Genomic DNA, 27,013 nt, shown 5'->3' on the forward strand with positions numbered 1-27,013 from the left:
ATGAATGCCCACCCCAAGGAGATGGTGCCTCTCGTAGGCAGGAGAGTTCCCGCCCCCAGTGGGAACCCTGCCGTCCTGCCAGAGAAGAGGCCGGCGGAGGTCACCCCCACGAAGAAGAGGTAGGACAAGAAGCTGGGGACTGGGATCCTCACTGGGAGGGGCACAGGAGGGGGCCTGGCACCCACCCAGGGAACCCTATCCTTGGGTAGACCCGAGACACTCAGCCTCATCTGGGATGGCCTGGTGCCCCGATAGGTTTGACCGGGGCATAGTGGGGGAAACAGCATCATACACTCGGGGGCTGAGCTGGGGAGGTCCGTGTGACTGGCACAGTTAGGGAGGCCTCCTTGGAGGGGCTGGGGGGCACCAGGGTGGAAACAGTCAGGAAGGCTCCAGGTGAGGCTGGAGCCATCCTCAAGACAAGGAGCAAAAAGGTGGGTGGGAATTCCAGATGGCCTGGGCCCTCCCCAGGGCACATTTTCCACTCCAATCCGCTGTGCACCAGCCAGGTTAGTCAAGCTCTCTAACTCCACCTGTGTAATGGGGACACGCGCAATGGCACCAACTCACGGGGTGATGGCTAATTGGGATCACGTCAACAAGTGCTCAGCACAGGGCCTGGCACGCAGTCAGTGCTCAGCACATGTTGGCGTTGACAGTGTTTTTGTTACCTTTGCCATTGCCATTGTTGTTGTCACTCCACAGGGCCCCCAGGAACATGGCAGGCCTGGGATGGTCAGCTCCACTTCCTGGCTGGGGACACGGAGGAGGCCGGGAGCAGAGAAGTGACCTCTCTGGGGATCACACCTTCTGCCCCTCAGCTGTCTCCACTGCGGGTCCTCCAGCCTACAGCTGACTTGGTGCCTCTCAAGCTGCTCTCTCACCCCCCTCAGCTGTGCTTCCTTGGACCTGGTCCCCCCTGGGGTGGCCCTGGCTAGGTTGGCTGTGTCTTCTCTGCCCTCCTGCTGGGCCAGGGTGAGCTTGCTGCTTTCCCTGGGTGATGCCCAGGGTCAGAGACGCAGGCCAATGGAGGGTATGGAGGAGTGGGCCTTGCAAAGCTCGCAGCACTTGGGCATTTCTTGGGACAAAGCAGGTGGCCAGGCAGGCTCCTTCCCAGCCTTGGGGCTGCTCAAGGGTGGTTCTTTGACTTGAAAGGGATAGAAATGCAGGTGAAATGGTGTAGATCTGTCTGCTCACCCAAGTTAACAACACCCAGGTGGTGGCCTTTGGACGGGGCCAAAGGTAGGAATAAAAAAGTAGCATTTGCAGCAGGTCAGGAGCCGGATATCATATGGCTAAACCCTGGCCATGTGCTTACGATGGTGGGTGGGATGGGGTGTGCCAGTGGCAGGCAGAGCAGTCGTGGGACAGGCCCTATGGTCCAGCAGCTGCTCTGCCCCAGGAGTTATGTCCTTGCCCAACAGTGGGGTCCCCCCCAGCCTGGCCCTCATCACTGTCGTTCTCACACCCTGTGCTCCAGCCTCCAAGTGCTTCCTTCCCCAGACCCAGCCCTCACCTTCTTCCCGAGGAGGCTTTCTCCTGCTGCTCTCTCTGCCTCCATGGCTCTTCCCAAAACACAGGCCCATCCCACTCCCACAGAGCACAGAGCCTTCCCCAATCCCTGTCCTCAACTGAAGGACCTTCTCTTCCCTTGAGCTCCCACAGCCCAACCCCTCTCTGAAGAGGTTGACGTGGCCACTGGGATGATGTCTGAGCTCTGGTTGAGATCTCTGAGGATGGGGTCCCTGGAAGGGTCATCTCTTCCCTTCCTGTCCCCTGAGTTTCCTACACAGAGCATGTTAGTAGTTTTTGAGTAAGTAGCTGAGTCAATGAAGGAGCAGGCAGGAAAATGAGAGAAGGAGTGGGTGGGTTGATGAGTAAACAGCCCGGTGGCCTCTCGGCATGAGCGAGGACACCACACGGTGAAATGATGAAAGATTTCCTCCCTTCCCTTGGGCCCTCAGCCTCAGGCCTGGAGTGGATAGATGCTCTCATGATCTGAATCTCTGGACCATCTTTGGTCTCCTGTGGGCTCTGGTAGGAGGCCCTGAGGAGGCGGGCAGGTAGAGCAGGGACAAAGGACTGCTCCTCAGCTTCTTGTGCAAGATTGGGGAGGGGATGGGGCTTAGGAGAGGAGAGGGCTTTGGGCACCTGACAGCACAGTGGGAGTCACCTGAAGGATGCAACCTCCCAACATCTATAGTTTAAGGTTGTGTTGGTTTGTCTGCTTATTGGTTCTGTCTACCTACCTGCCCGCCCAACTACTCATTGTCCATCCATCCACCCATCATTCCATCATCTGTCCATTATCCATCCATTCACCTGTCATCTATTGGACGAGCCATTCTTCCTTCCACTCATTTATCTTTCACTCATCATCTGTCCTCCCACTCACCCATTCAGTGAAGTCTCTGTGTGTCAGGACCACTGTTGGGGAATCAAGGACCATGAAGTTATAGTCCCTGCCATTGAGGATCGAACATCTGAAGGACAGTGTATTGTCCAGAGCAGGGAAAGCCGTGGCCTCACTGCCTTATGCCTTGGCCTGACCCTTGGGGTCAGTTATGACCAACTCACTAGGACAGCAGCTCTGGGAGGGAAGGGAGCTCTGCTCCTTGTTCACCAGTGTATCCCCAGCCCCAGTGACAGTGCCTGGCCATATTAGGTATTCAAGAAATATTCTTGAGTAAATACACCACTGAGGAACTCAGACAGGCGAGGTGAGATGGGGACCAGGAGAGGGGCTGGACCAACTGTCTTAGAAAAAACTGTGGGTATGGGGGCTGGGGTTGTGTCTGGAAGGAATTTGGCAGATCTCAATCTGAGCCAGGCTGCCATGGTGGAGTGGAGACAGTTTTGTGTGGCAGTTCTGGGCACTGCATGGGTATGGGGGAGTGGTAATCAGACTGGTCGACCTCTGATGCCCACTTCAGCTGGACATTCTATAGGACGATCCTGGAGCTACCCTGGCTCCAGAGTCCAGGCCTTAGGGATCATCTGGCCCGACCATCACCCATTTAGGTGAGGACGCCTGGCCCAGAGATGGCAAGTGACCTCCTGGGGTCACACAGGAGGCAGATATGGACTAGAACCCAGCTCTAGCTTCCCAGGAAGGATTTACTTCTCCCTTTGTCTTCTCTTTGGGAAGAACGGTTTGATTTTACATCAGGACAGAAGGTTCCTCTTGATGGGCAGGAAACAGGAAGGTGGAGGCCAATGCGCCAACCAGTGTCACCCTCCACCCAATTCATGCCCCATTTCTGGATTACTGCTGAGCCTTCCTGGCTTGTTTGTGCCTAAAGGAGAGGACAGGGGTTCCCCTGAGTCTCTTTCCTGCCTGCCCCATGCTGGGACATGGGTGTATCGGGTAGCTGGGCAAGGCCCAGAGGGCCAAGGCAAGAGCAGCGTGGTGTGGACTGTGGTGTGGACTGTGAGCCCGGACACCAGGAGTCAGGTTCTCTGGCCAACTTGGCTTCTACCCTGGGAGGTAACCATGGATGAGCTGCTGCTCCATACTGATCCTCAGTTTCCTTATCTGTGGAATGGGGCCACAGTGCCTTCCTTGCTGCCCTCTTTCCTGAACTTGGTATTTCTGGGACTGCACTTTGGGAGCTCTTCTGCCATCTTGCAAGGAAGGGAGGGGGCGTGTTGGTCCTTCTGAGCCTGGGAGGAAGCAGGCAGTGGAGGAAGCACTTAGGCCCTGTGCACCTGGAGAGAGGCCCCGCCGGTCAGGAGGGCACAGCCCCAGGCTGTCACAGAGCCAGCAGTTGTGCTGCAGCAGCTGACAGTGGGGGAGTTGCTGCCACTGAGGTCACCCTCAGCCTGATCTGCACTACCCTGGTTGTCCCCAGAAGGCTGGTCTCTGAATGTGGTTTCCGAGGATATGGGTGTCTGCATTTGTGGGTGTGTCTAAGGGCAGGGCCAGAGCTGTGTCTGGCTGGAGTCACGTCTTGGGTGTGGTCTTGCCTCTTGTGGGGCAGTGAGCAGCCCCCTTCCCTGGGGCTCAGCAGGCCCGGCCCTGGCCTCCTCTCTCTAATCCCAGCCCAAGGGGAAAGCTGACCCTTGCCCACCTCTCCCCCCAGGGCTCCTCCCCTCCACTGCCTGAGGTGGCTTCCTGGGTTTCCCTGCTTGGCCAGGGGTTCCCAGCTCTGTCCCCTGACCCCTGAAGTTCTCTCTGCTCTAGATCAGCTGTTTGCACCCTGTATTCTGTTTTGACTAATAGCACAAGTCCTGTCAAAGGGAGCCAAGAATAACTCCAGCCCTTTCCCTCCCCTCAAGCCAGGACAGCCCTTGTGGATCTGAGTCTAGGGACCTCCCCCTGGCAGGGCGCTCACTGTGGACCTGAGGCCTGAGGAGCAGCTGGGTGGTGATGGGGGCCTCTGGCTCCACTGCCACGTTCCCCATCTTTGCTGAGTCCTTTGCCCCCGCAGGCAGTGACAGGGGGAAATCTCACTCAGGGGTTAGGCCACCCCCAGCAGAGACTCTCAGGTTCATCCACCTGGTATTTCTAGTGATGACAGTCACCCAGACCCAGTTTTGAATCCAAGCTCTGCCACCTGCCTGCTGCGTTACCCAGAGCCTCCCAGTGTCCACCTGTGAAATGTGGTGACAGTGACAGCTCGCACCCCAGAGGTGACTGGGAGGCAGCGAAGGCTCAGAGCTGGCTGAAGTACATGCTCGGTGCGGGGGACACCCTCCGAGGCAGGGATGCAGGGACACATGTAGACAGGTGCTGCCCAGCTCTGATGGCCTCCTTGGTGTCCCCTCAGTGCACACTTCTTCCTGGAGATTGAAGGGTTTGAGCCCAACCCCACTGTCGCCAAGACCTCGCCCCCCATCTTCTCCAAGCCCATGGACTCCAACATCCGGCAGTGGTGAGTACCGCCCCGGCCCAGCCCTGCCTGGGCCCAGCCCTCAGCTACTGCAGGCGGGCAGTGGCTTGCCCCGGCCACATGGCCAGGCCCGGCTGTGTGCTGCCGTTGTCCATTCTTAAACCTCCCTCTGCCCTCCCCCACCTCCAGCATCTCTGGCAACTGTGATGACATGGACTCCCCCCAGTCTCCTCAGGATGACGTGACAGAGACCCCGTCCAACCCCAACAGTCCGAGGTGAGTGTTCTGGCCTTCCCTCCTCCCATGTGCCCACCCAGGGGAGCTGCCAGAGGGGCAGGCTCTAGGGCCTGGTAGGGAAGAGGAAGAAGCCACCATTCCTGGGGGTTGGGACAAATGTCTAGAGACATGGGCTCATGGCATGCACGACATTTTGCAGGATGGGGAGAAGAGGGGAGTATCAAATTTTTATAAACAGTGAAATAATACCCATTCATCCTAAAACATTCAAACAACAGTATGCAGGGGAATAGGAACTTTAGCACCATACCATTTACGTAAATTAAAAATGCACGCTTCCAGAGGCCTATAGTCCCAGCTACTTGGGAGGCTGAGGCGGGAGGACTGCTTGAGCCCAGGAATTCTGGGCTGTAGTGTGCTATGCCGTGCTCAGTTGTCCACACTATGTTTGGCATCCATATGGTGACCTCCCAGAAGCAGGGGACCACCACGTTGCCTAAGGAGGGGTGAACTAGCCCAGGTCGGAAATGGAGTGGTCAGGAATGCATGCGTATGCAACATCAGTATGCATGCTGCAAGAACACCTGCAAACAAAAGGAGACACTGATGCATTCCATGGTTGCTTATTTGGAGTGTGAGGGTGGGGAGAGAAGAGATTTGAAAATTTCAAACAACACAAAATATGAAATCCCATACTTTTGAGGTAATCACTATGAACAGTTAGGCGTGTATCTTTCCTGATCCTTACTATGTGTATCTGAATATATATTTTGACAAAATGTGATTGCCCGGGCAGGGGAGCCTGATGGCCAACACAGAGCCCAGGGCCCAGAGTACTCTGCAGGGTGGCACTGTGACAGTCCCGCCAGATGCTAGGGCAGGTGCAGCGCCCACAGGCAGCTCTGGAGGGGAAGGGGAGAGAGCGGGGTAGGGGTGCATGTGTGGTGAGTTGGAAACATTTTCTGGGCTCAGTGCAAACCTGGCCAAGGAAGAGCAGAGGCGGAAGAAGAAGCGGCTGAAGAAGCGCATCTTCACGGCCGTGTCTGAGGGCTGCGTGGAGGAGCTGGTGGACCTGCTGGTGGAGCTGCAGGAGCTTTGCAAGCGGCGTCGTGGTCTGGACGTGCCTGGTCAGTGCCTGGGCCTGGCAGAGGGTGCAGAGACTGTTTGGCTCCTGGTGCTCACCTCCCCCATCCCCCACCAACCTGTGGGGCTGGAGTGTGAGCAGCCTTGAATGCTGGTTAGGGACTTTGAACTTGACTCTGAGGGAAATAGGGAGCCATGGAAGGGTTTAGGCATGTGAGTGAGGGTCACAGTCTGGGTACTGCATGGAGAATGGGGGTAAAGCTGGGGAAGGCTGTTGGCAGGCAGAACTGGGACCCCAAAGCAGGGCTGGGGGAGGGGAACAGTTCTGGAGAGCTCTGCAGGCAGTGGCATTGGCAGGACACAGAGAGTGAGGGAGAAGGAGGAGTCCAGTGTGGGGCCATTTGGACTTGGATGGCTTGGCGGGTAGTAGAGCACTAGCTGTCTTGGGGACCAGGCAGTGGCAGGTTGGAGGGGAGGAGATGAGCGTTAGTTGGAGGCCCTGAGGAGGGGACAGGCTGGACACAGATCTCAGGGTGTTGGCACCAACGTGGACCATGGGAAGCCATGTAGTGGGTAAGATTGCCCCCCCAGGGAGAAGGTGCAGAGGGCAAGGAGCAAAAGGCCTCAGACAAGGGTCTTATGGGCTGTGGAGAGCAGAGAACGAGGAGCCAGCCAAGGAGCCGGAAGAAGGACAGCTGGAGAGGGAGGGGGAGAGCCAGGGGGAGCCGGGTCAGGGAGGCCAGTGTGGGTGTGGCGCAGGTCTGAGGCTGCAGCTCCCACACCCTCTGGGCGGGCAGGGCCCAGGCAGCAGGGCCCCTCCTGCAATTCCATCCTGTGATCCCGCCTGCAGACTTCCTCATGCACAAGCTGACAGCCTCGGACACGGGGAAGACCTGCCTGATGAAGGCCTTGTTAAACATCAACCCCAACACCAAGGAGATTGTGCGCATCCTGCTCACCTTCGCCGAGGAGAACAACATCCTGGACAGGTTCATCAACGCTGAGTACACAGAGGAGGCCTACGAAGGTACCTGCTGCGGAGGGGCTGTGCAGACAGGAGTCTCCAAGGGTGGGGTGCAGAGCCACAGGGCCACAGCCAGCCATGGCACGCAGAGGCACTGCTGCCGCCCAGAAGCCTGCGCAGTTAGCATTAGTGCCGGGCACATTGCAGGGACTCTCCTCTTTTTTCCTTCATTCTGCAAATAACTGTGAGCACTGACTACAGGCCAGACGTTGTTTTTGGCACCAGCATACTGTAGTGAACAAGACGCTAGGGAGCTGACAGTAGGCCTGTGGACGGGGAGGTTCAGGCCAGTGACTCAAACTTGCCTGTCCTAATTCTTCTCCTTTTTCAGTCCCCTCTGTCCCCACCTTTCTTTTTGTCAGTATTGCAGGGACTCACAGGCTCCCTCTTCTAGCAGCACATTTCCTTTGAGGGCAGGGACGGAGTCTGTTGCCCTTAGTTGATTTCCTGGTGCCCTTAGGGTCCCACATAAGAGATGCTTAATATATATTTTTTGAATGCATGAATAAAAGAAGGTTATTAGTGCCTCTATTAAGGCTTTGCTGTCCTGGTCATGAATCCTCATCTCTCTTTGTTCTCAGCCTCCCCTTGCCTCTTCCTTCTTTCATGAATCTGCCCTGTGCTGGTGGGTGTGTGGGGGCTGTGGGGACCTACTCACCTACTCTCTCTGAGTGGTGGGAGAAGCCAGAAACCAACCTCACCACCATTCTGCACCCCAAAGGTATCTGCCGATGCCTTCCCCTAAGTGTTTTTAGGCAGTCTCCACCACCTGGGGTATAGGGACTCCAGGACCCATAGAGCAGCATTTTTCTATATTTTGGGCACATTACCTTGTTTCTCTGAGCCTCAGTTTCCCCATCAGGCAAGAGCTAATATTTCCTCCCTATGGTGCTAAGAGAATCCAATGATGACTTTATTAATACCATTTTTAAGCATTTTATCAGAGGCCTTCAGAGCTTTATTTTTTCTTTTAATAATTATTCAATTAAATATTTTTATTATAAAAGTATTTTAAACATAAAAGTTGAGATACTAGCATAAAAACCTCTACATATCTATCATCAGATTCAACATAATATATTTTTAATTATTTAATACATACATATCACATGAATAGGGTTTCATTGTAGAGATTCCAACATTTTAGATAAGTTTTAAAAAATGCCCTTCATCCATCTCCCACTCCCTGTATCCTTTGAGGACTTTTCTAGGCCTTTGGCATATGTGTGTGTATGTGCACACAGAAATAGTTTTATTTACTTATTTAGCATAAAAGAACATACTGTCTGTTTTGCTCTACAACTTGCCTTTTTCGATTAACTGTATGTCTTAGAGACCTTCTCATGCCAGAATATGAAAGCCTAGCTTCTTTTTACCAGCTTAGTCTGAAAGTATGGCTGTACCATGGCTAATTTCACCATTTACCAGGTAGTTTCCAATTTTTTGCTGTGACAACGTTACAGTGCATATTCTTGCCCATGACCCTATGCACAGATGTACGTGTCTTGGGACAATACTTTGACTTGGAGTATTTGGGTTAAAGTGCATGCACATTTAAAATTATGATAGTTATTGCCATATTTGCCTCCAAAAGGTACTAATTTACTCTCCCCTTCCACAACAGGGTACAAAAATACTCATCACTAATACTGGAAATTATCCATCTTTTTTTTTTTTTTTGGTCTTCTCCCATCTGATCGGTGAAAGGGTTAACTCTTCATGTTCTAATTTTCATTTTTCTGATTACCAGTGAGTCCAAACATCTTTTGTATTGTTTATTGGCTATGTGTATTTTCTCTTCTGTGAAGTGTTTGTTTGTAATCTTTTCTCAGTTTTCTTTTAGGTTGTTTGTCTTTCTGTTGATTTGTAGGAACTTTCAATAGATTACAGACTTTAAAAAACACATTGTCTTTTATATACATCTCAGATATTTTCCCTAGCTTATCACTTGGCTTTTAACTTTCATTAGGATGTATTTTGTTTTGTTTTGTTTTTTGAGACAGAGTCTCGCTCTGTTGCCCGGGCTAGCGTGCCGTGGCGTCAGCCTACCTCACAGCAACCTCAAACGCCTGGTCTCAAGCGATCCTCCTGCCTCAGCCTCCCAAGTAGCTGAGACTACAGGCATGCGCCACCATCCCGGGCTAATTTTTTCTATATATTTTTAGTTGTCCGGTTAATTTCTTTCTATTTTTTAGTAGAGACTTGGTGTCGCTCTTGCTCAGGCTGGTCTTGATCTTGAGCGATCCTCCCGTCTCGGCTTTCCAGAGTGCTAGGATTACAGGCATGAGCCACCACACCCTGCGGGTTTTGGACTTTCTCTTCTCTCCACCTCTAATGTCCCTGGTCCCGCCCCTCCCCCGCCTTAGTTCAAGCCTCATCTTTTTTTCTCTGGTCTTGGCTTCTTCCAACTCATCTTCCATTTTTGCTGCCAGAGTGAGTTGAAAACAGACATGCACAGCTCGCTGGTTCTGACTTCCCTGCCCCAGCGCCTTCCTGTGACTTCCCATGGCTCTTAGGCTAAGTTCCACCCTCTTGCCCTGGCTTACGAGCCGGCCACACCCAGCCTCACTTAACTTTCCAAGGTCCCAGTTTAGAGGCCACTTCCTCTGGGAAGCCTTCCAACCCTCTCCAGATATTAAGAGCCCCTGCTCCGGGAACCTCAGCCCCTGCACCCCTCTGAACCCTGGTACCACATTGCCAGCGAGACTGTGAGCTTCTTGAGGAAAAGAATCAAAATTGCTCCCCGTGCACCACTGTGCCCCCGGCGCCTGGCACAGGAGCACAGAGCAGACGCTCTGTAAATATTCCTTGCGCCCAATAGAATGAAGGAAGCAAAGAATGAGGTTGGGAGTCTGAGTAGTGGGTGACGCAGACAAGCAGCTGTTAGTTCCCCGTGGTTCTGAGGAGGGTATGGAGGCGGGAGAGGGAAGAAGCCCCAGAAGGTGGGTATGTCACCCACCGCCCCAGGCACTGAGCGCCCCCCATCCCCGCGCGGTCCGCAGGGCAGACGGCGCTGAACATCGCCATCGAGCGGCGGCAGGGGGACATCACGGCAGTGCTCATCAAGGCCGGCGCCGACGTCAACGCCCACGCCAAGGGGGTCTTTTTCAACCCCAAGTCCCAGAACGAAGGCTTCTACTTCGGTGGGTGCGGTCCCCGCCCGGTGCGGGCTAGGGGCGCGGGGTCTGGGAGGAGGGAAGATGGGGGCAGGGAGGAGAGAGGGGCCGCCCACCCTGCTCTGCACTCTGAGCGATGGTCCCTTCCCCAGCTAAGAGGCTCTGGGGACTGGGGAAGACAGAGCTGGGACGGGGAGAAGGCTCCAGGCAGATCCATCGGAGCAGGACACCAGGGCGGACCAGGGAGGGAGGGGTGGAGTGGGGTTGCTGCATTTGGGGATGTCACCTGGTGGTCTTACAGGTGTCCTGCCGGGCAGCCCTCTGTAGGGAACAGAGAACTGGGCGCCAGGCCCCATTTTACAGGTGTAGCGATGGTTCTGAGAGGGGAAGTGACTTGCCTCAGTGTAGTAAGGCGTTGACATAAGTGTCCTGGCTTTGGCCTCCGGCTCTGTCCCCTGTGCCCAGTGCATCCGGAGACTGCAGACAGGGAGTCAAAAGTGAGAGGACAAAAATTCCCTGCCTGAGGAGCTGGGGAGGCCAAAAGTAATTGGGGTTAGAATGCCCTGGGTTAAAAAAAAAAATGGAAATATATAATTTAGATATAGTGAATTCACCCATTTTAGTGTACAATTCTGTTCATTTTCACAAATGCATGCAGTTGTGTAACCACCACTAAGATCAGGACAGGGAACAAACAGCTCCATCACACCCCAGATTTTCTCCTGAAACCCCAGGCCCTGCCTGACAACCACTGATGTGTTTTCTCTTCTGGGTGGTTTTTAAATGAGCAGGACTAGATGGGTCTGGACATCCCAGGACAGGGGCCTGTCCAGTTCACTTCCTGTCCCCATGCCCTGCACAGGACCTGGCTGGAGCCGGTGTGGGGAAAAGTTTGGTGGGTGGGATGAAGGGGGAAGCAGCAGGAGGCCTGCCGTCCGTTCCTGTTTCTGTGTGGCCACGTGTGAGTCACTTGCCTTCTCTTTTCTGAACAAACATTTATTGAGCACTTACTGTCTACATCAGGCACTATTTTAGGTGCTTGAAATATGTCAGTGAACAAAACAAAGATCCCTGCCCTCACAAAACTTGCATTCTAGACAGAGAGACACCATTAGTATTAAATGTTTTTTTTTTTTTTTTTTTTTTTTTGTTGAGACAGAGTCTCACTTTGTTGCCCAGGCTAGAGTGAGTGCCGTGGCGTCAGCTTAGCTCACAGCAACCTCAGATTCCTCGGCTTAAGTGATCCTACTGCCTCAGCCTCCCAAGTAGCTGGGACTACAGGCATGCGCCACTATGCCCGGCTAATTTTTTCTATATAGATTTTTAGTTGTCCATATAATGTCTTTTCTATTTTTAGTAGAGACGGGGTCTCGCTCAGGCTGGTCTCGAACTCCTGACCTTGAGCAATCCACCCGCCTCGGCCTCCCAGAGTGCTAGGATTACAGGCGTGAGCCACCGCGCCCGGCCAGTATTAAATGTTATAAACAAGGATATTATGTGCTATATTAGAAAATGACAAGCGCTTTTGAAAAAATACAAAATAAAGCAAGGGAAGGGGAATCAGGAGTTGTGCCTGGGGCAGGAGGGAGGTGGGTTGCAATTTTAAATAGGGTGGTTAGGGTGACTCACTGAAAAGGCGACGTTTGGGCAAAGACTTAAAGGAGGAGGAAGTGAGTGATGCAGGTACACAGGCAGAGCGAACAGCCATGCAAAGGCCCCGAGGCAGGAAAATGATCAGTGTGTTGGAGGAAGAGGAAGGAGGCTGCTGTGACTGGAGGGGAGCGAGTGAGGGGGAGAGGAGGAGGGGAGGTCAGGATATGTAGGGCTTTGAGCTTTCGCTCTGGGCGAGGTGGGACTTACATGCTAACAGGGGTGGGCCGGCTGCTGGGCTGAGCACAGAGTATGGAGGGCTTGGGTGGCAGCAGGGAGACAGTTAGGAGGCTACTGCAGTGATCTAGCTTCCGTCTTCCCCTCTGTGCGAGGGGCACAAGGGGAGAGGGCCAGGGAGCCTTAAGGGTCAGTCTCCCCCAGATGGTCAGGGTACAGGCCCCAGTCCTGGAGCTTGCGGGACTCTGCCTCTGACCCATGAGAGAACTGAGCCCCAGTGCTCCCCTTCCCCCAGGCGAGACACCCCTGGCCCTGGCAGCGTGCACCAACCAGCCTGAGATCGTGCAGCTGCTGATGGAGTACGAGCAGACAGACATCACCTCACAGGACTCACGGGGAAACAACATCCTACACGCGCTGGTGACGGTGGCCGAGGACTTCAAGACGCAGAATGACTTTGTTAAGCGCATGTACGACATGATCCTGCTGAGAAGTGGCAACTGGGAACTGGAGACCATGCGCAACAACGACGGCCTCACGCCGCTGCAGCTGGCCGCCAAGATGGGCAAGGCCGAGGTGCGAGGTCGGGGTGGCCTGGGGGCCCTCGTGGGGATCCACAGATCGCAGCCTCAGCCCTGGGATGGTCCCAGCCTTAGGTCCGGTCCCAGCCTTAGGTCCGGAAGTGCAGTTGTGGCCTGAGGTGCGTTTGTTCTGAGTGACCGCACAGCGTGAGATGAAGCACGTGTGCCCTCTCTCTGGCCTTCAGTCTCTGATATCCTGAGTTTCCATCCCTTGCGCTGGGACCCCTTCACTGGAGCTAGACTGGAGGAGCCTAAAGGCCGAGGTGACATGCTCTGTGGCTGAGAATTCCTACGTGGTGACGCATCTGAGCAGAGGCTGAGTGTCTGACCCTGGGGGCCTTCAGCGTCTCAGAGGACAAGAGTCCCAAGGTGGCTGCCCTGGATCCAGAGCCAATGCGCTGCTGTTCCCCAATTATGGAGAGACTCCTGCCTGTTTATCAGGCTGAAATCCTGTGCCACGTCCCCAGCAGATAGTGTGGCTGCCCAGGGTCCTTTGTGCCTTGTGTGATGTGGCCGAGGAACTCAATAGCTGGGAGCCTTGGTGGATGGAGACTCTAGTGGAGCAGGGCTCTGACCTCTGTCTGGCTGGAGTCGTGGTTTGGCCTGAGAGGTTCTTCTCTGGGGATAGATTCTGGGATCTGAGCCTGTTCCTCAGCCTTGCTGTCTCCGTGCCCTGGGAGGCTGCAGGAGGATGCTGGGGGGTGGTGGCTGTTGGGTACTCACAGCTGTGCCAGCCTCAGGACACCCGCCTCCCAGTCAGCTGTCCTGAGGGCCTTGGTCCTGTCCTAGTGGTCAGGGCTGGGACCCACAAGGGACCTTTTTATTCTCTTGTGGGGGGAGGAGGAGATGGAGAATGGCTTCAACAGAGGAGGAATTGTGTGCCTGCCTCCCCTCTCCTCCTGCCCCAAGCTTGCTGGGGTTGGAGGAAGGTCAGATTGTGGTTGCAGGTCGAGCTTCTTCCGAGGGCCTTTTCTCTGTGTGCCACCAGGGCACGTGCTCTCCCTGCCACCCTAGCCCAGGGAGGGGCTGCCTGCATGGAGCGTGGCCCCAGACCCCCATATTCTCTAGAGGATGGCATGCCTGCTGTGGCCATTCTGGGGGAGGCACGTGTACCCTTCCTGGCACTTTCTCTCCTTTGTTCAGTGCCCTTTGAATAACTTTTCTGGGTGCTGCCCAGGTTGGCCACTGTGTGGGGGGTGGTGGAGGCTACAGCGATGCTTACCACATAGACCCTGTCCATGGGGCTTTCACAGGGGGGAAGGATGGGGAGACTCGGCCCCATCCCTAGGGTCTCTCAGCCTGGGCTCTCATGAAAGATGGGATGGGAACCTGTTGGCTTGTGTGAGACCAGGCCTCTGACACTGTCCTCTCCAACAGGAGCCTCCTCTTGGGTCTTGAGTTAGTGCCCCAGGAAGCCCTGGCCCCCATCCTGGGGTGACCCAGGGCTCAGCTTTCAGGAAGTGGTGAGCTGGAGAGCAGTAGCTCTGCGTCTGGCCTGCACTTTGAAACCACCCAGAAAACTACCAAATACAGACTCCTGGGACTCAGCCCAGAGATTTGGATTTCATTAGTTGGTGGCGTGGGATTTTTATAGGTTCCCCAGTGACCCTAACTTGCAGCAGAGTTTGAGGATCGCTGACCTACAAATGTCCCAGGAGCACCCCCTGCAAGGCTGGTGTCTTGTGTCATCACCTGTCTGGCCAGCGTGGCCAGCCTCAGCTGGAGGGGTCTTGTTTGAGGGTGGGATGGGGAAGCTGGAAAAACTTCTAGCTTCTTCTTAAGTCCAAGCCAAATGGAAATTGTTTCTAAAAATCGTCAGTTCCGGGGTCCTCTGCTGAACTGGGTCCCCAGCTGGTGCAAGGATTTCTGAGCTGGTTGTGTAGCTTCCTGCAGTGTGCGAAGGGCCTTCACACCTTTTGTCTCTGGTGTTCTCACCCCCAGTGAGACGGGCAGGACGGCAAGCTTTGCGCCCACTCTACAGATACAGCTGCACCCAGCTTTACAGCATCAGGCTCAGAGGCAGGTCTCTGACCATCCCTGGTGGGACCATCTCCCGGGCCAGCCTGCTTCTGGCTGGCCCAGCCCTGCTTTGTGGCTGAACGGTTGTTCCTTGTCCTGTCCCCAGATCCTGAAGTACATCCTCAGCCGTGAGATCAAGGAGAAGCCGCGCCGGAGCCTGTCCAGGAAGTTCACCGACTGGGCGTATGGGCCCGTGTCGTCCTCGCTCTACGACCTCACCAACGTGGACACCACAACAGACAACTCGGTGCTGGAAATCATTGTCTACAACACCAACATCGATGTGGGTCTCCTGGGTGGGCTGGAAGGGCAGGGAGTGGAGGGCTGGACCTCAGGCCAGGGGCTCAGAGGGCCCTGGGAAGCCCCCATGCTGCTAACCCCACGGTGCCCGCGTCCCCTGTTCCTTTGCTGTAGTGGGCAGAGTCGGGCATAGGAACAGTGGGGCCTGGGGCTGGGCCCAGCTGTTCCTGGTCAACTTCAGATTGTAGACCCTAGTGGGGGGGGGGGTCTCCCACTCCAGAAGCCTGGGCAGTTTGGTTGTGGGTGGGAGTGAGGGGGTGGTTGGTGTTGAACTTCCCTCATCTCATTTCTCTCCCACTTCCCTTGCTGGCATATATGGCCAGGCTTGGGGCCTTTTCTTCCCTCGATCCTGGTCCCAGATGAGGGTGAGGGAGTGCACAGCTGGAGCAATCAGGGGACTTCCTGGAGGGGAGCAGAAGGGGAGGTCAGTGTAGCTGGAGGAGAGGACAGAGGGCTGGCTGTGAGAGGTGTTCTGCTCTCGGGGGGAAGCGAGGCAGCAGGCAGGGTCTTCCTCCTCCATATTTTAGCAAGAATCAGCTTCCCAGAGCCTGCCTTGTCTGGGGTCTCCCGGACCCTAACAGCAGCCTGGTTGGTGGGGCAGGGATCGGCAGCAGTTTTACAGATGAGGAGACTGAGGCCAGAGAGGGTCGGGGCTGTCCTAAGGCCACAGAGTGAAGGGGGGCAAACTGGGCTGGAACCCCTGTCAGCTCCCCTCGCCCCTTCTAGCCTCACTCTCTGCTGTGTATCAGGCCCTACTGCTGCAGCCCAGCTCCTTGGCACTCCGACTGCTGTCCTTGTGCACCCGGGAGGAGCCTCGGGAGCTGGAAATTACCCTCCCAGCATTTCCAGCCAAACCAGTCCACTGGGCATAATGACGGCCCCTTCTGCCAGGGGCGGTGCTGACTCAGCTCTGCGGGGCCCTTTGAAAATGGTCCCTCCCTCTCGCCCTCATCTCCGTGGTGACCGGTGTGTGCTTCCCCCAGAACCGGCACGAGATGCTGACCCTGGAGCCCCTGCACACGCTGTTGCACATGAAGTGGAAGAAGTTTGCCAAGTACATGTTCTTCCTGTCCTTCTGCTTTTATTTCTTCTACAACATCACCCTGACCCTCGTCTCGTACTACCGCCCCCGGGAGGAGGAGGTGCGTGGGCCCCTTGGGGGACAGGGGATGGCCAGAGCTGGAGGAGTTTGGAGCCGCCTCATGTGTAGATGGGGAAACTGAGGCCTAGAGAGGCCAAGCGATTTGTGTGGGGTGCCCCGATTGTCCTTCGCAGATTCTAGGGAACCGAATATGTCTTTGGCGCTCAGTTGGAGTAAGCCCCAGGTGCTGAACCTGAGGTGGACCCATGCTGGGGGAGAGAGTTAGAGAATGAGAAGCCCCAGGCCCTGCCAGGCTCTCTCTCTAAACCTAGAACTAGTTGGGTGCCTCTGCTGCGAGGGCCGCAGGAAGTGGGAGGAGGACAAGCTTTCCCATCATGCTGGGCCTCAGTTTCCCATCCATCACATGCGGCACAGAGTCTCGGTTTTATTTTACTGTGTTATGAGGCCCTGTTGAGTCTCTGGATGTGGATGGGTTCTGGGAAGGACAAATGCAATGGGGCGTGCGGGGCTGTTAGCACAGATTGGACTGTACTCGCTGTAGAGTTCTGGGTCCCCACTGAGGGTGAGGAAGGCAGGGGCAGGGAGCTGCCATTCCTTCTCTTGCCTTGGACGGGGATCAGGTCTCATTGATGGGTTGGCATGAGCACCTGGCACCAGCCCGCCCTCCTCACCCCTGTCCTGACCACCCCACTCCCTTCCTCCCCAGGCCCTCCCACACCCCTTGGCCCTGACGCACAAGATGGGGTGGCTGCAGCTGTTGGGGAGGATGTTCGTGCTCATCTGGGCCATGTGCATCTCTGTGAAAGAGGTGAGCGAGCCCCTCAGCCCTTCCAGGCTGCCCTGCGAGGTGGGAAGGTACGAGAGGGCAGGTGTGAACAGGCCTGGCTCCCATCCCTCCCTGCTCTGCCATCACTGCTGGGGGCCTTGGGGAGGCATTTCCTTTCTAAGCCTTAGGTTTCTAACATGGGAATACATGCATAAGGCAGGTCTATCCTACCTACTCCATCTGTCTACCCCTCCATCTGTCTGTCTAACTATCCACCATTTATCTACCCTCCCAGCCACTCAGTGCCCGTCCTCCTCTCCCACCCCATCCTCCCATCCAATCACTTGGCCTCTCTCATTGACCCAGCCACTCATTCAAATACCCACTCATCCATACCCACCATCCTTCCATCCTTTATCCAACATCTCCCCATCCATCCATCCATCTATCCACCCATCCAGTGAATCAACAGGTATATTCTGAACACCTTCCACATGTGGGGCCCCAGGGAAGGTGATAGAGATGGAGGGATTTTGCCCTCTTTGAGTCCGCAATCTGGTAGAGGATTGAACATGGGCATAAGCATCTAGACTTTAAGGGAGACTTTGAAAATGGCCCTGAGTTGGGGTCAGACCAGTGCTCAGAGGTAGGGAGATGACTTTTATCTGGGAACGGGGGAAATAGGGAAGGCTTGAAGGCAGAGATGGCACTGGTAGGGTAGGACTAGACATGAGGACACTGGGGACAAGGTCATTTATGGAGTAGGCATGGGGAAGAGCATGAGCAAAGGCTCAGAGGTTGGAAAGCTCGGCCATACGTGGGGAGTAGCAGGGAGCTGTAGTGAGTGTGCTGCTTTGCAGGTTCTGGGGTGAGGATGGCATGGGGCACCTACACCCCCAGACACAGGTCTCCTTCCATGTCCCTCACCTGGCTCTGGCTGGGCCTTCACACCGTCGCCCCTCACTGAGTCCCAGTCCTGGGAAACACCCCCTCCTCAGGTTCTCCGGCGAGGGGCAGGAGGAAGGTGCAGTTGGTCTTTCCTTTCTGGCCGTAGGGCATTGCAATCTTCCTGCTGAGACCCTCGGATCTGCAGTCCATCCTCTCAGATGCCTGGTTCCACTTTGTCTTGTAAGTAGGTCGCCCTCTATCGCTTTGGTCACCTTGTCACAGGCAGGGCTGAGTGCCATATGTGGCTGCAGTGTCCCTCTGGAACAGCCACCCTACCATGTGTCCCTGTCCCAGTCATTCTGCCTTAGTTACATGGCCAGGGATCTCCTCTCTCCCTTCTAGTAAGAGGCACACAGATACCCATGGAGAGGGTCAGAAAACCTCAGGACAGTGCCCACCATCTGGTGGCAGTGATGGCTGACATCACCGGTCACAGAGCCCCAGGTGGCAGGTAGCACAGAGAAGGCATGAGAAGGCTTAGCCGTCCTGTGTATTTTCTTACAAAGGGTTGTCCAGGGCAGTCCCTTCTAGTTGCACAGGGCCTAGAAGTTGCCATCTTGGACCTTGGCAGATCAGGACCAGGAGGTGCCTGAGAAATCACTGAGTCTCGTCTACAGACACCACCGAAGCTCCCAGAGCAGGGAAGTGAGTCATTCACAGCTGTGCAGACGAGCTTCAGCAGCGTCGAAGCTGCAGCCTGCCAGTAATCTTCACCCCAAGCCAGTGCAAAGTTGGTGACCACAGGGCCCCAGCCAGAAAGCCCAGCTCAGCAGCCTCTCTGAATGAGGTTGTATGCAGCTGACATCAAAGGCTCACGTGACCTCTGTCTCTAAATGAGCAGAGGTTGATTTAGCGAGTTAGCATTGCTGCCGTGGGCATGGAACAGAATCTGCATTTTGGGAGGAAGAATGTTGGGCTCCACAGCTCTGAAGTCTCTTCCGAGCATTTGGGAAGCTGGGCCTGTGGGACCTTGAACCTTGGCCTGATGTTTCTAAAGACCTAGGTGTTTTATTAAGCGTGTACCTGCCTTCCAGAGGCATGAACTAAGTTCTTCATCCCTGTGAGCAGGTGGGGCACCCGGATACTGCAGGAAGTGGATAGTTAGGTGCAACACTGCCCCATGACGCGAGCCGCGTGCGAGCCTGTCATCCCCGAGGAAGTATTACGATTCCAGAGAAAACTGTTTGTACAGACACTGGTCTTAGTTCAAACAAAAAGTACCAATACACTGTCCTGCTCTTCTACTTCCCATTTGTTTTGTTAGTGCAGAGGAAGGTGTAGACATCCTTCCTTGCTCATTTCAACCCCAAATGCAGTCGACCAATCAATCGGATGTTTGTTCTTAACTACGCCAGGAAAACAAACTTGCCTGTGTACTAACATCGGTCAGATATTTTATGATCGCGGAAACTGCCGGGTGTTATAGGCAAGAGAGGGGGTTTAAACCAGATGTCTGCATAACTCGTGGTGTTTGCCTGTGTAGGAGTAGATTTGGATTTGGTATGTTTGGTATATATTGTACTTTAAAAATTTTAATTGTGGTAAAATACACATCACATGAAAGTTATCATCTTAATCATTTTTAAGTGTACAGGTCAATACTGTTAAGTACATTTACGCTGTTGTGCAATCAATCTTTAGCACTTGTTTCGTCCTGTAAAACTGAAACTCTGTACTACTGAACAACAGCTTCTATTCCCTTTTCCCCTCCCTGGTAACCACCATTTTTCTTTCTATCTCTATGGATTTGACTATTCTAGGTACCTTGTTTAAGTAGAATCATATGGTATTTGACTTTTGGGGACTGGCTTTTATTTCACTTAGCATATATCACACTTTTTAAAAAAAGATAAAAAATAGTAGGTTTGGGGGAACTTTTGTTATGATTGGCTTATAAATAGAGATGTTGGCAGCTTTTGTCATTTTGATTAAAAATGCAATCATTCCCTACACCCTCGGTCTAGCCCAGTGGTTCTCAAATCTATGTGGGAATCAGAAACCATATGAGTGACTTAAAAAATTTATGGCCTCCTGGGCTGTACCCCAGAATCTTCTAGGGCTCTGGGGATCTGAATTTTTTTGAGTCCCTGTTAGCTGCAACCAGCCCACGACTGGCCCTGACTGGCACCTGGTGGTACAGTCCACGAGGCTGGATTGTAGCCGTGGTCGAGTGGGTCTGAGGCAGCCTTATCTCTCTCTTCAGCGTCAGCCCCCAGGGGGACCTCTCAGGGGGCTTGAGGGAGGTTTGGAGGATTTGAGTATCTCTGCCCTGATGCTGAGGAGAAGTAAGTAAGGCCCTTGTCTCCTGTGTCTCCTGAACAGCTTTTTCCAGGCTGTGCTTGTGATACTGTCTGTCTTCTTGTACTTGTTTGCCTACAAAGAGTACCTTGCCTGCCTCGTGCTGGCCATGGCCCTGGGCTGGGCGAACATGCTCTACTACACGCGGGGGTTCCAGTCCATGGGCATGTACAGCGTCATGATCCAGAAGGTGCGTTGGGGGCCCACGGACTCTCAGAGGACGTCCGTTTTTCAGATGGGGAAACTGAAGTCTGGAGGGGAACAGAGGCTTACCAAGGGGCAGGCCACTGTTCTTTCTCCCGAATGCCATGGTCTCCTTTGCTTTTCATTGTGCTTTAAATGACCAGAGCTTTCAACACCCAGGCTTGTGGGGCACTGGGAAGGGATACATTTTGTGAAGGAATATTCTTACTCCTGGGCAGTGGTGTGCTGGTAAATCTTTAGCAACCACTCTCTGGGTGTGCGTGGGTGGAATATATGTATACGTGTGTGTATATATACACATACCTTTGTTATAAATTTTACTCTATAAAGGATGTATAGCACACAATTTACAAATCATAATAAAATATACAGTACACTTTACTGTATGTTCCATGTAGCCAGTTGAGTCTCAGATAATTTGTTGTTTTTTATAGAACTCCCAAATCTGTTGCCACCCTATGCTTGCAATTGACAAATGGGTGCTGTTCAGACATGAATGTTCATTGGTATTTTTCTTTATAAGCAGTATGATTAAAATGAGACAATGATTCGTGTTGGAACTCCGCTTGTTTGTCAATGATGTGAGCAACTTCTTTGCTGAATTGGATAATAGTTTGCAAGTACTAGAAGAATATTCCTTTGAAATTTGTGTGCTATTGATGATGTAAAGGCTACAGACAAGACACATTTTTAAGTTTAATACAGATTGACATTGTCTCCATCACTATCTCAAATCTAGATCTAGATATCAACAAAACAATGAGTCAATTAATCTCTGATTTGTAGCATTTTCCAATTTTCATGGTGTAAATATAGTAGATCCTCCTTAGTCTCGGGGATATGTTCCAAGACCCCCAGTGGAGGTTTGAAACTGTGGGTAGTACCGAGCCCTATATAATACACTATGTTTTTTCCTATATATACATACCTACTTACGAAGTTTAATTCATAAATTGGGCATATTAAGAGATTAAAAAATAATAATAAAATAGAACAATTATAACAACGTTCTGTAATAAAAGTTATGTGAATATGCTCTCTCTCTCAAAATATCAAATTTCTAGACTGCCATTGACTGTGCACAAACTGAACTGCAGCAAGTTTAACCACAGATGAGGGAGGACTACTGTACTTCTGTATGGCTGATTTCCAGCTACCAACATTGTCACTGAACATGGTGTTGGGAAGAGTGCACAGTTATATGTCATTACATAGTATTTCCACCATATGGCTACCCCACAGATGTAAATAAGCTCAAAAGCATAGATAATTGTAAAATGTAGTAAAATAACTAGGAAGTGATGAGTTTTGAATATTATCTTTTATGCATATAATTTATTTAATCATAAGTATATATGGTTTAATTTTTTTGCAATACAAATAATAATTTGTTTCCTGTCTAGCTTTATTGAGGTATAATTGACAAGTAAAATTGTATAAATTTAAGGTATGCCATGTGAGGATTTGATGTACATATATATTGTGAAATGATTACCCATTTCAAGTTAGTTAACACATCCATGACCTCACATAGCTACTATTTCTTTGTGTGTAATGAGAACATTTAAGGTCTATACTCTCAGCAAATTCCAAGTATACAATACAGTATTGTTCACTGTTGTTCTCACGCTGTACATTAGATCCCCAGAACTTACTCATCTTATAACTGAGAGTTTGATTTAGTTCTTGATAATGACTGTGTTTAACAGCCAGCTCACAAACTTCATGAAAATTTAACAGTCAGCCCTGGAGCGAGCTGGTATGAGCAGACTCCAGCACATCCCCGTTCCCAGGAAGTGTGAGGGGTCCGGATGGGAGACCCTGTGGAGAAAGGTTCAGGCAGCAGGGGCAGAGAGAGATTGTGCTCAGGAAGGTGGAGGGCAGAGAGAGCCCGGGGCTGGGGGTGGGGCGCAGAGCTGAGCCTTGGAGCACCCTGAGGAGTTGGCCAGGGGGCAGGGAGAGGGTGGGAAGAACGGAGATTGGTGTGTGATGAGCACATGCTCAAACCTCACACTTGAAATCACGTTTCTTTCTTTGCAGGTCATTTTGCATGATGTTCTGAAGTTCTTGTTTGTATATATCGTGTTCTTACTTGGATTTGGAGTAGGTAATTGATTTATAAATAATAGTAGCTCCCACTTTTGTAAAGCGCTTTATACAGATGTCAGAATGATAAAGCACATGGCAGCCTCAGTGACAATTACATCAGCTACCAGTGGGGCGCTTGTCATACTTAGCATTTCCCACTTGATCAAGCGGGAACCATCATCCCCGATCACAAGGGAACTGAGGCTTAGAGATTCCAGCAATCACACCAGGCTGGTCACTCTTGTCCATCCACACCGTGTGACATGCTGCCCACTTTCCCATCCATCTTCTCATGTGACCCTCACAGCCTAAGATAGGTTCTGCAGGTGTTTTCAGCCCCATTTTACAGATGGGAAAACTAAAGTTCACAGAAATTTGATTGATGGTCTTTGCAAAGTAGAAGCCAAGTTATGCACAGAGGTAACTTCCTTTGGCTTTCACAGCATGTTGCTCCCACAGTTTGCTTCAGAGGTATCTATGAGAGCCTCTGGTCTGTTGGGGCCAGGAAGGGGGAGCCCCCTCTTAACATCTCTCTATTTAAAACAGAGGGAACAGCACAACCTGGCTTTATTTCTAACCTCTGCGTAGAGAGATATGGGTTTTTCCCCCCATAATAGATTTTTTTTTTTCCTTTTTTTTCAGTGATTGTTAGCATTTGAAATTAGGCAGCTGTTCCCATCTGTCTGATACCTTTTCTGGGTCAAAATTTGCTTATTTATTAGCTCCTCCATCTGCTTATTTATTCATCCATCCATTTACTGATTCATTCATTTGCCCATCCATCCACCCACCCATCATCCATCCATCCATTCAGCAGTGAACCGCTACTGTGGTGTGTTGGAAAGAAGAAAAGAGTGAGCCCCAGGTCTTGCTCCTGGGGAACTCACAACAGAACATTAAGAGGAGACTCAGGATCTCACAGCCTTAGGGAAGCGACCCAGGCTATAGGAAGTCAGGAGCTCACACACACATAGATTAGAGTTAGCAGCTCTGCAAGGCTGCAACTGACCAAAGGCCAATGCTGGGCAGAGGGAGAGAAGAGTATGAGCTTTGTTGGGTGGGAAGGGCATTCTGCAGGAGGTCAGGGCAGAGAAACCAGCCTGATGAGGCTTTTGGAGGGACCAAGGCTGGAGATGGGATTTTAGTGGCCAGAAAAAAGGAGGCAGCAGGCCTGCAGGATTGGCATGTGTGCATGCGCAGATAGACTGAGCTTGTCGGGTAACCAACCAGGCAGAGAGGCTGAATGGAACACCCTGTTATGTCCTCCCAGCCCTGGCCTCACTGATCGAGAAGTGTCCCAGTGATAAAAAGGACTGCAGCTCCTATGGCAGCTTCAGTGAGGCGGTGCTAGAACTCTTCAAGCTCACCATAGGCCTGGGCGACCTGAACATCCAGCAGAACTCCAAGTACCCCATCCTCTTTCTGTTCCTGCTCATCACCTATGTCATCCTCACCTTCGTCCTCCTGCTCAACATGCTCATTGCCCTCATGGGAGAGACGGTGGAGAACGTCTCCAAGGAGAGCGAGCGCATCTGGCGCCTACAGGTGAGCCCGGGCAGAGACCCCAGTGCGGGGGCCTCCATGGGGACTCAGTTGAGCACATGGTCTGGGGTGGGGCCTGGGAATCTGCATAGGCTCCCGTATGACTGGCCAGGTTTGAGGAAGCCTTTAGTCTAGGATCTTTGAGTACAGGGTCTAGGAAGTGTGGCTGAACAATAGCATGTGTGAGAGAACCTCAGGCTTATGGGGATGCTCTGCTCAGAGTTAATAGCATGATATGTGCATGTCAAAGTATGACCTTAGATTGCATTACGAGGACTGTAGGGTCTAGGACAATGGAGGTGACAGTCTGCTCTACTCCATCCTGGCCTTAATACTCTTCACATGCTGAGGACACCAACCCATAGGATGGATCTAGAGGTGGTGACCAGGTTTGGGAGAGGACTGGAGACTGTCTCACAAGAAATGGTTGTTGAAACTAGGGTTGAAGAAGGTGAGAATTCCTTCAGATATCTTCAGAGCTACCTGTGAAAGAGGGAGCAGTCCCCTTCTATGGCCCCAGAAGGCAGAACTGAGGTACATGGGGGAACCACAGGGAGAAAAGCTTTGATTTGACACATGGAAGTTTCTAATTATTAAGGCCTTATTAATTGGATTGTTGATACTGCTCAGGAGAGATTGGAGAAATGATGGCCAGGATTCCAAGCCTGGGCGGGGGTGGCACTACATGATGTCAGAGCTTCCCTCCACCGCGGGATTCCAGGATTCTAACACGTTCAGTTAGGAAGCTCCTGGACTTCAGAAATATTATTTATGTCATGCTTAAACCAATTTGAACACCTTTCCCAAACCACCTGCTTTTTCGTCTCTGGATTCTGTGCACTAGCTGGACCCTCAGGATCTGTGTGTTGAGCACCCAGTGGGGGTGGAGGGGGCTGTCTGGTTGTGCACGTGCCTGGACACTCTTAGGCTCCTTTATGTCCCCAGAGAGCCAGGACAATCTTGGAGTTTGAGAAGATGTTACCAGAATGGCTGAGAAGCAGGTTCAGGATGGGGGAGTTGTGTAAAGTCGCCGAGGAAGATTTCCGACTGTGCTTGCGGTAAGGCAAGGGGAAGGGCCCTGGGTGGGGGTCTTTGGGGTGGGTGGAGAGGGATGAGTCAGCGACGGGATGTTAGAGAAAGTGTCCCTGCTGGCTCTCTGTCACCACAGCCGCCATCTCTTCTGGCTTCCTGTCCAGTGTCTGGTTTAGAAAAGATTTGCCAACCTGGCACTCTGTTGCTGTCTACCCTGTGCGGGTTCATGTGACACCAGGGGACGCGAGGCACATTTTGTCACTGGCAAACCGAAAGTGAGACAGCTACTTTTGACATATCTTAAACTTTCTGATTTTTAAAAAAGTCCTTGTGCCTCCCATGGCCACCTTTTCTGATAAGTCTGTTTCTTCCTGGCCCCTGCCCAACTGCCTGACCCTATAGACCAACTTTTTTGAGTATAAGTGTACCTGAAGCTATTTCTCTGACTGCAATTCCCACGCCTTGGAAACCAACATTTCTGACTGTCATTGTTACCCTAACAAACATTTCTGATTTCGACTCTCATTCTAGTGATGTTCTCTGAATGTGAATTTAAGTCAAACTGATGTCTGCTAAGTTATATTCCAACACCTTAGATTCCGCCTGCTCTTACTGGGGTGTGAACCCTAACTGCCTCCCCCTAGTGCCCGCTTAACCCCAGCTAAACTTCCGCAGGTTTAACCCTCACACATTCTCAGCCCGGGCCCTCCCTCTCTCCTTCCTTCCCTCCTTCCCTCCCTCCCCATGGGCTCCCTCTGACCAGTCAGGCGCAGCTGCTGCTGTCTGAAGGTGTACCTTTACATCCGTCTGAGCCACTTTCAGGATCTCTGGGTTCCATACACTGGGAGGAGAACTGATCACCGGGGCCTGGGGGAATGGAGATTTGGACAGGTTTCAGAACCTGAGTGCTGTGTGCCGACTTGGGGCAGGGGAACTCCTGGTCCCTGGAACAGAAGCAGGACTGTCTAGAGACCAGACATCCCAAATGTGGTGCTGTCTGTCTGCATTTAATGAGGTGCAATCGTGAAGTAGTAAGAATGACGATCACACCTGCAGGATCAACGAGGTGAAGTGGACTGAATGGAAAACGCACGTCTCCTTCCTTAATGAAGATCCAGGGCCTGTAAGACGGACAGGTACTGTTGCCATGGGTGGCATGGGGGCCACTCCTGTCTGAGACTGTGTGACCTTGGGCGAATCAAGTCTGAGGGCCCTGACTTTCCCCATCTGTGAAATGGGAGGGTTCAGTGAAGTTGGCTCTGACATTTTATAACCCTAGTTGGAACAACTTTTAAGAAATTAGATGGTACCCTAAGACATGGAAACACAGAATGCAGAGTGATATATTTCTAAAGTAGATTTTTTTTTTTTCAAGCAGATTTCAACAAAATCCAAGATTCTTCCAGGAGCAACAGCAAAACCACTCTCAATGCATTTGAAGAAATAGATGAATTCCCGGAAACTTCAGTGTAGAATCAGAAGCCAGAGCTGGTGTGAGCACGGGCTGCCTGGTGCTGCAGGCTGAGTCCTGGACTCTGTGCTGAGGGGCTTTGCAGAGCCCTCATGCTGAGCGGGTGTCTGAACTGAGAGGCAGCTGTCAGTTTGTCTGAGTGGGAAACACCCTAGGATTTGGTAATTCGTCAAAGAGTTTGTGTAAGCCCAAGGCCAGCAGTCTGGAGCCTGGGTGTCTCCTGAGGTCCTGGGTGAAGCCTCTGGTTTTACCAGCTGCAGGTTGGCTTGGCTGGGAGAGGTGGGTGGTGGGGAAGGGGCAGGGGCCTGAGGAGCAGGGAGGAGTCTTTCCTCCTGCCAACATCTCCCTTCCAGCCTCGACCCCAGCCAGCACATTCCGCTATCTCTCTTACTGTGACTGGGTTGCCTGAATTTGTGGGAGGCTCTTGATCCCCTCTGAGAATGTGCAGGGGACTGAGCTAAGCCTGCTCTCCCGAGGGAGGAGGGGAGGGAGCTACGGAAATGCCCTTCTGGAACCTGCAGGGAACAGGAAACCATCCTTGCA

At 52.5% G+C, this 27,013-nt stretch overlaps 1 protein-coding gene across 2 annotated transcripts; it reads left to right on the top strand.

Annotated features, from left to right (window-relative positions):
* Nucleotides 1-26,472, top strand: TRPV3 (transient receptor potential cation channel subfamily V member 3). 2 transcript variants are annotated; one of them, XM_069483462.1, is made up of 17 exons: nucleotides 1-119; nucleotides 4,770-4,874; nucleotides 5,022-5,108; nucleotides 6,042-6,196; nucleotides 7,003-7,179; nucleotides 10,179-10,319; nucleotides 12,415-12,695; nucleotides 14,826-15,002; nucleotides 16,003-16,161; nucleotides 16,828-16,929; nucleotides 17,942-18,015; nucleotides 20,158-20,323; nucleotides 22,378-22,444; nucleotides 23,696-23,970; nucleotides 24,913-25,025; nucleotides 26,056-26,135; nucleotides 26,375-26,472. In XM_069483462.1, the coding sequence occupies exons 1-17, from the start codon at nucleotides 1-3 to the stop codon at nucleotides 26,470-26,472; spliced, it is 2,376 nt and encodes a 791-aa protein (XP_069339563.1). The 2 variants fall into 2 exon arrangements, with proteins under 2 accessions (XP_069339563.1, XP_069339564.1); XM_069483463.1 differs by having other exon boundaries at nucleotides 26,378-26,472.
* The last annotated feature ends 541 nt before the right edge of the window (nucleotides 26,473-27,013 follow it).

This window comes from Eulemur rufifrons, chromosome 9 (genome assembly GCF_041146395.1).
Source record: "Eulemur rufifrons isolate Redbay chromosome 9, OSU_ERuf_1, whole genome shotgun sequence".
Classification (NCBI taxonomy): domain Eukaryota; kingdom Metazoa; phylum Chordata; class Mammalia; order Primates; family Lemuridae; genus Eulemur; species Eulemur rufifrons.

Coding starts and splice junctions, on each gene's coding strand:
- TRPV3 (XM_069483462.1), top strand. CDS start 1: ATGAATGCCCACCCCAAGGAGATGGTGCCTCTCGTAGGCAGGAGAGTT. Junction 5,109..6,041: donor TCCAACCCCAACAGTCCGAG/GTGAGTGTTCTG, acceptor TTCTGGGCTCAG/TGCAAACCTGGCCAAGGAAG. Junction 20,324..22,377: donor ACAGCGTCATGATCCAGAAG/GTGCGTTGGGGG, acceptor CTTTCTTTGCAG/GTCATTTTGCATGATGTTCT.